This window comes from Leptonychotes weddellii, chromosome 14, assembly GCF_054177405.1.
Source record: "Leptonychotes weddellii isolate Sample4059 chromosome 14, ASM5417740v2, whole genome shotgun sequence".
Taxonomy (NCBI): domain Eukaryota; kingdom Metazoa; phylum Chordata; class Mammalia; order Carnivora; family Phocidae; genus Leptonychotes; species Leptonychotes weddellii.
In genome coordinates this window covers 76,259,932-76,269,817 of record NC_138382.1, presented here as the reverse complement: position 1 = coordinate 76,269,817, position 9,886 = coordinate 76,259,932, and the positions used below count along the sequence as shown (strand labels likewise).

At 54.6% G+C, this 9,886-nt stretch overlaps 1 protein-coding gene across 1 annotated transcript in view; it reads right to left on the bottom strand.

The window, feature by feature from the left end:
* Positions 1-2,016: 2,016 nt before the first annotated feature.
* Positions 2,017-9,886, bottom strand: part of PRRT1B (proline rich transmembrane protein 1B) — a 20,860-nt gene continuing 12,990 nt past the window's right edge. The window contains exons 2-4 of the mRNA XM_081803815.1: positions 4,857-5,293; positions 3,869-4,012; positions 2,017-2,782 (exon numbers count right to left, since the gene is read on the bottom strand). Coding sequence (XP_081659941.1) covers positions 2,633-2,782; positions 3,869-4,012; positions 4,857-5,293 — 731 coding nt within the window. The 3' untranslated portion in view covers positions 2,017-2,632. The remainder of the gene's footprint in view (positions 2,783-3,868; positions 4,013-4,856; positions 5,294-9,886) is intronic.

Sequence of the window (9,886 nt, the reverse complement as noted above, 5' to 3'; positions counted from 1 at the left end):
ATCAAGTGCAGAAAGCTCCCCCTCATTAAACTTAAAAAAAATATATTCGCAACTGTTGTACATTGTCCTTTCATATTAATTTTAAAAACATTTTTTCCATAGTCTTAAAAGCATGGTTTCCTTGTGGGAACTTAATTAAAATCTCTAAGAAGGCTAAATATCTTTATACTATATTTTCCTATCCAGATATTTTGTCCGTTTTTGGGGTTTTGTCTTTTGGTATTTTTTTTTTAAATCATCCTTCATTTGGATCTAGATCTTTCTTGTTAAATCTGTTCCTAGATCTTGCTGTTTTTATACTATGGTGCATGGAATTTTTTTTTCCACTTTTAACTAATTATTGCTGTTGACTCTTTGTAGATTTTATATCCAACCACCGCCTCTTAGATATTCCAGCTAGACAATCATGGTCTCTTCCTAGTTTTTATACGACAGATTTCACTCTGATGTTTTCTACATTAGCTAGAACCATCCACAGCTTGGTCCTGGTTATAATGGCTTTTAATGGTTTTAGTAATTTTCCACCTAATGTGCCATTTGCTGTCGGTGCCTGTCCTGACGGCACGAGAACCCACACGTTAACAAGATTTGCCAGGTATTTCCTACATCGTGTTCAAGGAACGCTGGTCTAGACGATTTCTTCCTATCCTGATTTTACTTAAGAGTTTAGTAATTAAAGTTGTGGCTATTTGATGCTACCAAATACTTTTTGGCATCTACTGATCCCTAAAAAAGGGATTCTTCCCTGGTGACTGTCATGCATCCTACTGTTTGATATCCTAATTCTGGGCCAGCCCTGTGCCCTCCAACAGGAGGTCACCTCTCAACCCCCCAGCATCCTCGCTCACCACTTACTTCCCCATCCGTGTCTCTTCGGCTCCCCGGAGCATCTCCAGGCTGAGACGGACGTACCCCGGCTTCAGGTGGCAGGGCTGTGAGCAGCACACAGTGGGTGCTCAGAAATCACTTCACTCGAGCGGTCCTTCTTGAGTGGCTCAGCTGAGGGACGGGGGGCCTTCCTCCTCTCCGTGCAGATGGGTTTTTATCTTGACTCACAGACCCCTTTGAGAATCTGGACACTTTCTCAGGAAAACGCCCATGAATGGCCTTCTCTCCCTGCTGGTTGGGAAGCTCCTGGCTGTCCTTAAGCCCAGGGTAAGACCCTTGCTCCCTGCTCTCCCAAAACCTTTGGCTGTGGGATTCCCTACAGAAATCCTCACCATCCCTACGCAGCTGGTCCATTCCGAGCACTCGCCACAAGCCAGGCGCTGTGCTGAACACCCATGGGGTCTCCACCGAGTCTGCCCACAACTCCAGGGACAGGTCATACTGCCGCCACTCCATTTTACAGATGGGGAAATCTCAATTTGCTCAAGAAACCAGAAACTCCTTGAAGGCAAGGACTGTTCTTTCGGCTGGGGCCTGGCCAAGCGAGAAGGTCACTGGCTGGGGAGCTGCAAGGGGCCTCCACTCCCTGCTCCCTAAGCCCCCTTCCTCTGCAGACCGTTCTGAGTCTTGCTAACGTGGAAGGCCATTCTCAGGACCACAGCTGACTGGACTGGGGTACCAAGCACAATGCAGGGACACCCACGTACAGCTCTATAGGCCATCCAGCAGCCTCTAGGGCAACCTGAGTGCTCCCCGGTCAGGGTGGGCCTCGCCACACAGGGACCCAGTGGATCCTCCATGGGTGGGCGATAAAGTTAGGGACAGAAGGAGGGACCAGAAAATGTGCACGGAGTGGGAGTGGGAGTGGGGCAGAGCCGAAAGACTGCAGACGGAGTAAGCAGGAGGCGGGGAGGAGGGGAGAAAGAAGTTTCTGGTAAAGCAGCCCCATGAGTAGTGGGTCACATCTCAGAGGGGCCACACAACGTGAGCAACAAACAGACTCTTGCCCGAGCTGCCTTCATGCGAACAGCGTCTCAGAGAGGGGCAGCCAGGGGAGCCCCCCGAGCCCAGCTGGGGACAGATGCTGCCGCGCACCCTGCAAGGGAGCCAGGAAGTAGCAACGTCAAGTTCTGCCCAGGGGGCTGCTTTTTGTTTATTGACCAGACACGGCGGCCTTGGTTTCTGGACACGGAGTTAGCATGAGAGCGCTTGTCTCCAGGGACGGGGCAGGGGCTCAGAACGATCAGCCAGGAGCTACCGGGGAGAGAGGAGGCCACTCAGCTCCTCCACAGGGAAGACCAAACGCCAGCAGCTTTGCCCGGCAGTCACCAGGCCCGGCTGCAGGTGGGGGGAGGCCGGAGTTGGCAGTGTCCTTCCGGATGGCTCTGAGGACAAGGACAGCTCTGGTCCCTTTGATGGTCTCCCGGGCATAAGGTGGAGGCAAGGGCCCTGGGGCCCAGCCAGCACAGCCCCGGAAAGACCCTGGGAGGAAGCACAGAGGATGGGGGCTCCGGTGGGCCTGGGCCCTGGGGCCAGTTCAGGTTAGGACGCTGCCTGAGGCCACCTGGAGGGGCTGGGGCCCAGCTGCAGGTACGCCTGGGGCGGCACATCCCACCCTCTTCTGGCCCTGGGGCCCCTCTGTAGACAACCGATGGCCAGCGGGGGGGGTCAAAGTCCGCAGCAAGAGTCTGTCCAACTTGGGGGTCCTTGTGCATCCCAGCATCCCCGAAGGAGCCAGCAGCTCTCAGGGGAGGTAGAGCGCCACGACCACATAGATGACCCAGCTGGTGGACACGAAGACCCCGAAGAGCAGGCTGAAGAGCACGAGCGAACGGGCCTTGCGGGACGCCTCCTCAGCCTGGGCCAGGTCCCCCCTGCTCAGGGCGGCGCGCGTCTGCAACGAGACGGAGGCCAGGCGTGGACGCGGAGCCCCTGCGCCCCCCCCCATGCAGCCCGGACTGCGGGCACCCTGAGAAACCTGTGACCTGCCCGGGCCACCGCGTGGGAAGCAGCAACAGCCGGGGAGGCCACGGCCGCCCGCTCCTGGGCACCTGCCCCGCGGGCCGGGCCCCAAGCCACAGCCTCGGCCTCCCCCGCCCCCCTCACAACCCTCCTGAGACTGGGGCCGCTGTTGCCCCCACCCTGCAGAGGAGGAAACAGAGGCTCAGTTCAGTGACCCACCTGGAGCCAGAACTCACAGGCAGGCGGCCAGTGGCCTCCAGACTCCCGCCTCCCCGCAGTCCTGAGAACTGCCTTCTCCCCACCATCCCAGCTTCATGACGGGGTGAACCTGACCGACGGGGGGACGTCAGGGCCACGGCCGGGTCTGCTTTGCGCAGAAGCCCCCAGGGGCTTGCTACTCTGTTTCCTGGAACATCCTCACACGGGCATCACTGGGTCCCCAGGGACCAACCCCATGCCTGGTCAAGAATGTCAGGAGGAAGGAAGGAAGCTGTGCAGATAATGGATGGACGGACGGACAGATGGATGGATGGTGGTGGGTAGACAGGGACAGGTGGGTGGCTGAGTTAACAGATAATAGAGAGGTGAGTGGGAGAGCGTGTGGACAGATGGAGGGATGAATGGAGACTAGGGAGGTAGTAAGCAGATGGATGGGTGGGTAGACAGAGGAGTAGATGGATAGAGGGAGATGGGTAGAAATGTGTGGGTGGATGGATGACAGTTTCTACCCCATTGAACACAAGCTCCCACTGAGGCAGGCAGTTCCTTGGGCCTTATCAATCATTCACACCTTTGTTAGAAACTGGTTTAGCGGGATTTTCTAGTGCAGATCTCCCGTGGTCTGGGGCAGAGACAGGAGGGGCGGAGGTGGCCATCGAAGACGGACAAGGACGCCCGGACAACCGAGCACTTATCCCCCGGTTCCTGTCACCCTCCTGAGAAAGCTGGTGGCTGGACCAGGGGCTCCCTGCCAGCCACGGGCAGGGAACGCGGCCCCGGGCTGACCACCCCCACCTACCTCGTGGGAGTAGACGATTGCGATGAGCCCCGTGAGCAGGCAGCAGAAGAGTGTCACCAGCACGGACTCCATCATGTAGTCCTTGGGGAGGGGCCTGTGGTCCACCGCCGCAGGGGCTGGTATGCCAGCCACGGGGCCGTTGTACTGCGGGGACAGAGGCCGCCACACCGCGGTGAGGACACAGCCATCCAGGGCCACCGCCCGCCCAGTGAGGCTGCAGGTCACCGAGGGGTCAGGTCGGGCCCCCCCCGCCTTCTAGCTCCGCAACCCCCCGCCTGTCACCAGCCCCAGGAGTCCTCTGGCTTCTGCCCTCTACAAACCGCTCAGTCCGGGGGGGCCATCTCCGTCTCTCCCTGCCCTGACTGCGCTCCCACCACGGGGGCCTCTAAGCTCTCCCCCACAGGCACCCCGCGGTCTCTCGGCTTTTCTAAAAATCTAATCAAGTCACCTCCCACCCAAAAGCCCTGGGGCCCTCACTAGGGTCCCCACCCTCCTACCCTGTCCTCCTCACTAAGATGAGCCGACCCCGGTCATCCCCAGGTGACTGGGGGGGGGGACCGGCCACCCTCCAGCCCTGTGCCCAGAGAACCGCTCCTCCTCTCCACCTGAAAGCTCCTCTTCACCCCTCAGAACTCAGCTCAAACGCCCCCACCTCTGGGAAGCCTTCCAGGCTCGCCCACACCCCCCCACCCCCACCCCAGGCTGCAGAATCCTTTCCCTTCCCTCATCTGGGCATTGAAGCCCCTCTGCAGGGGTCGTGACTTTTCATCACCTACATGTGCCAACCTCTCCCCTGGCGAGGGGGGTTGGTGGTGAGTGGGGGGCAGCAAGGAGGGATTCGTGGGAAGTGCCTGTGGCGCAGGGGGTCCCGGGGTGAGTGGGAGGCGGGGGGCAGGAGATGGGGGCTGGGGGAGCTGCGTGGGAAGTAAGTGGGCGTGGCGCCGGGGGTCCTGGGGTGTGGGGGAGGCGGGGGGTCGGGCCCACTCACCACCGGGAAGGGTGCGAAGAGCGGCGGCGTGGCGGGGGGCGGCGGGTACAGGGCCTGGGGCGAGGGCCCAGGCTGGAAGAGGACCGGGCCCTGCGGGAAGGGCGGGTACAGCAGGTGCACTGCCTTGGGGTCCGGCGGCGCGTAGGGCGGGGGCTCGCCTACGAAGCCGATGTTGGGCACCCCGCCGGCTGCCACCTTGGGCCCCTGCCGGGCCTCCCCCGCAGCCTCAGCCTGGGCGGGGGACGCGGCCACGGCCTCGGCTTGGGCGTCGGCCGAGGGATCCTCTGGGGCCGGGGACCTGCCCCCATCCGCGGCCACTTCCTCACTGGGCCCTCCGTCCTCATCCAGGAGCTGCGGGCGGCGCGGGAGTTGCGGGAGCGCAGGGCTCCGGGGGTCCTCAGAGGCTGCGGGGCTACCGCCCCCTTTTGCATCCCCTCCTGGAAATAAACACCAGGTGCTGTGAACCCCAAGCGCCACTGAGCCAGGTGGGACTCCTCCCCGCTCCCTGCTGCAAATCACACACCCCCCCAGGGAGGAAGCTCCAGGATGCTGCCAGTCCCCACCCTGCCCGTCTCCCGCACTCAGGCCTCTCCTGCGGGGCGCTGGAAGAATGGACCCAAAGTGTAAGCGTGGGACAAGGGGGGAAGGGGCTTGCTGGCAGTCACACGGCTGGTGCGTCACCAGGCTGGGCTAGAACACGGGCCTCGCCCCTGCTGAGCCCACTGCCCTGTTGCTGGTAGCCCGGACCAGGCAAGGGTCCGGCCAGGGCAGCGGGAGAGCTGCTCCGAGATGAGCCGAGCCGAACAGATTCCTGGCTTGAGAGGCGGGGAGACGGGGTGCTCCAGGGTCAAGACCCTGGCTAATGGACTGACCTCAAAGAGCCAGGAGGTCACTAAGGGCCAAACGCTAGCTTTCTTTCCCTCAAGTAAATAAGGAAAATATTTTTAACAACAACTTCCAAGCAGAGGCTTCAAAAACCTTTCTCTCCAGGTTACCAAGGGCTGGAGAAGGAGGGGGAGCCAGTGTTTAACGGAGGAAATTTCAGTCGGGGAGGATGGAAATATTCAGGAGGACGGATGGTGGTAGTGTCCGCACAACAGTGCGAACGGGCTTGATGCCCCTGAAGTGTGCCCTTAAAAATGGTGAAGATGCAGGGGGGCGCCCCAAGAGAAAGGCTTCTTAAATACTGTGGTTAAACAAGGGCGTCCGGCTGGCTCAGAGGAGCCTGTGAATCTTGATTTTGGGGTCGTGAGTTCGAGCCCCGTGTTGGGTGTAGAATTTACTTGAAAAAATAAATAAAAGCCTGTGTCTCCTGTGGCTCACATCTACAAACTCTAGACAAAATACAAAAGGAGGGACACCTGGTTAAGCGTCTGCCTTCGGCTCAGGTCATGATCCCAGGATCCCGGGATCGAGTCCTGCATCGGGCTCCTTGCTCATCAGGGAGTCTGCTTCTCCCTGTGGCCCTCCCCCTTCTCATGTGCTCTCTTTCGCTCTCTCTCTCAAATAAATGGGTAAAACCTCTTAAAAAAAAAAAAAAAAAAACCCTCCAGAAACCCTGTCACATTCTGGCTGGAAGAAGTAAGACAGGGCCCCACAGAGTGGAAAGAGCAAGGAAATTCTTGTGTTAGGGGATGTCATGGAGGGGATGTGACCGTGGATGACCCTGCAGCCGGACCCCAGCATTCAGAGGCTCCTCACCCCCCTCCCGGTCCTGGGAACGTGGGTCCCACTTGCCTTCCTCGCTCCCGGAGGCGGCCCCGATGTCACAGCCTGAAGACGTGATGCTGAGACCATCCGGACAGTATCTGTGACTGAACCCAGTTAAGGCCTCTATACAGACTCGTAAGATGTGGTGGGCAGGTGCATCGGTCCTCGGACCTACCCACCTCATGGCCCCCGCGACGAGCCGAGCCTTGTCTGTGAGTCCCCTTGCTCGTTAACCCTGCCACCTGCCCACCTGGCCCTCCTCTCCCTTCAGTCTCTCCCCGCCTTCCAGTGTAAGGGGGCCAGTTTCAGATCACACCCAAGAAGCCCCCAAGGAGCATACAAACCAACACCTAGAAAGGAAGGAGCTGCAGAGGGGGATCCTCTGCTTCTGTGGGTGAACTGAGGTGACCAGTGTATCTCAATTTCCCCAGGACTTTCTCAGATTCACTACTAAAAATCTCACATCCTGTGAAAACCCTTAGTCTCAGACAAACCAGGATGATTAGTCACCCCAGACCGGATCCACGTGGGTCATGGGACTCACCCCTGAGCTGCATTTGTAGGGGACAGACCTAGAACAGCATAAAGGACCACCAAACAGGACCACCAAGCCAGCCAGAAGCAATTAACCAAATGGCAATAAGTACACACCTATCAATAATTAAATTAAATGTCAATGCCGGGGCGCCTGGGTGGCTCAGTCGTTAAGCAACTGCCTTCGGCTCAGGTCATGATCCCAGGGTCCTGGGATCGAGTCCCACATCGGGCTCCCTGTTCGGCGGGAAGCCTGCTTCTCCCTCTCCCACTCCCCCTGCTTGTGTTCCCTCTCTCGCTGTGTCTCTCACTGTCAAATAATAAAAATCTTTATAAATAAATAAATAAATAAATAAAATGTCAATGCCACCCACCCTGTGGCTCAGCAGGGAGTCTGCTTCACCCTCTCCCTTTGACTCTCCCCCCAGCTCATGTGCTCTCACAGGCTCTCTGGCTCTCTCTCAAATGAATTGAAAAAAAATCTTAAAAAAAAAAAAAATAGGGGCGCCTGGGTGGCTCAGTCATTAAGCGTCTGCCTTTGGCTCACGTCATGATCCCAGGGTCCTGGGATCGAGCCCCGCGTCGGGCTCCCTGCTCCGTGGGAAGCCTGCTTCTCCCTCTCCCACTCCCCCTGCTTGTGTTCCCTCTCTCGCTGTGTCTCTGTCAAATAAATAAAAATCTTTAAAAAATTAAAAAATTAAAAAAATAACTACTCAATGGGGAGCCTCCTTCTCCCTCTGCCCCTCCTCTTGCCGGCTCTCTCTCTCTCAAATAAAAATCTTTAAAAAAAAAAATTAACTTAAATGTCAATGGCATAAATTCTCCAGTCAAAAGACACTGAGTGTCTAAAAGGAAAAAAAAAACCATTTGTATGCTGCCTACAAGAGACTCACTTCAGATGGAAGGACACACAGACTGAAATTGAAGGGATAGAAAAAGGTACTCCGTGCGATTGCAAACCAGACAAAACCTGGCACAGCTATATTTATATCAAAGTAAACTTTAAAACAAACACTGTGGGGCCTCTGGGTGGCTCAGTTGGTTAAGGGTCTGACTCTCAGTTTCGGCTCAGGTCATGATCTCAGGGTCGTGAGATTGAGCCCTGTGTCAGGCTCAACGCTAGGCATGGAATCTGCTTAAGGTTCTCTCCCTCTCCCTCTGCCTCTCCGCCCCCCCACGCATGCATGTGCCCGCTAGCCCTTGGTCTATAAATACATACATACATAAAACAAAGACTGTAATAAGAGACAAAGAAGGGTATTACATGATACAGAGGTCCAACACGAGGGTACAGCATATAACCACGTATGCTCCCAACACGGGAGCACCTAAATATACAAGCAAATATTAACAGACCAAAAGGAAGAAACAGACACCAATATTATAATAGTAGGAAACTTCAATACCCACATATATCAATGGACAGATCATCCAGACAGAAAAATCAATACGGAAACGCCAGCCTTAAACATGTCAGGCCAGATGGACTTATAACTACACAGAACATTCCACCCAAAACCAAAGGAATAAACACCATTGCCAAGCACACCAGAAACGTTCACCAGTACAGAATATACATACGTTAGGCCACGAACAAGTCTTAATAAATTCAAGACTGAACCCTTCCAAAGATCTTCTTGAACCACAGTGGTACAAAACTAGAAAGCAATTACAGGAAGGAAACTGGAAAAGTCACAAGTATGTGGAGAATCAATACCTTGCTGCTGACCAACGACTGAGTCAAAGATGAAATCAAAAGGCAAATTAAAAAAAAAAACAAAAAAACCTCGTGACAAATGAATATGGAAATACAACATCCCAAACGTACAGGATGCAGCCAAAGCAGCTCTAGGAGGGAAGTTCATGGTAATCAATGCCTAACCAAAAACAAGAAAAAAATCTCAAATTAATGACCTGACTTTACACCTCAAGAAGTTAGGGGGAAATGCACCCCAAAGATAGGAGAAGGAAGGAAATAACAAAGATGAGAGCAGAAATAAATAGAATAGAGACTAAAAAGACAAAAGATCAATGAAACTAAGAGCTAGTTCTTTGAAAAGATAAAATTGACAAACCTACAGCCAGACTCACAAAGGTTTGAAAAAGACTCAAAAATCAAAAACAAAAGATGTAAAAAAAAAAAACAAAAACAAAAGATGTTACAACAGATACCACAGAAATACAAAGGATCAAAGAGACTACTATGAACAATTATATGCCAATAATTTGACAATCTAGAAGAGGTCAATAAATTCCTAGAAACATACAACCTACCAAGACAGAATCATGAAAATTAAAAAAAAACTGAACAGACCAACTACTAGTAAGGAGACCGAATCAGTTCATCAAAAACCTCCCAACAAACACAAGTCCAGAACCACATGGCTTCATTGATGAACTCTACCAAACAGTCAAAGAATGAATAGCAGTCTTCCTCCAACACCTCCAAAAATAGAAGCAGAGGGAACATGCCCACACTCAGTTTACGAGGCCATTACCCTGATACCAAAACAAGATGAGGAGGCCACAAGAAGAGAAAATCACAGGCCGGGGCGCCTGGGTGGCTCAGTCGGTTAAGCACCTGCCTTCGGCTCGGGTCATGGTCCCAGGGTCCTGGGATCGAGCCCCGCATCGGGCTCCCCGCTCGGTGGGGAGCCTGCTTCCTCTGCCTGCTTCTCCCCCTGCATGTGTGTGCTCGCTCTCTGTCAAATAAATAAAATCTTAAGAAAAAAGAAAATCACAGGCCAGTGGCCCTGATTCACACAAATGCAAACATCCTCAATAAA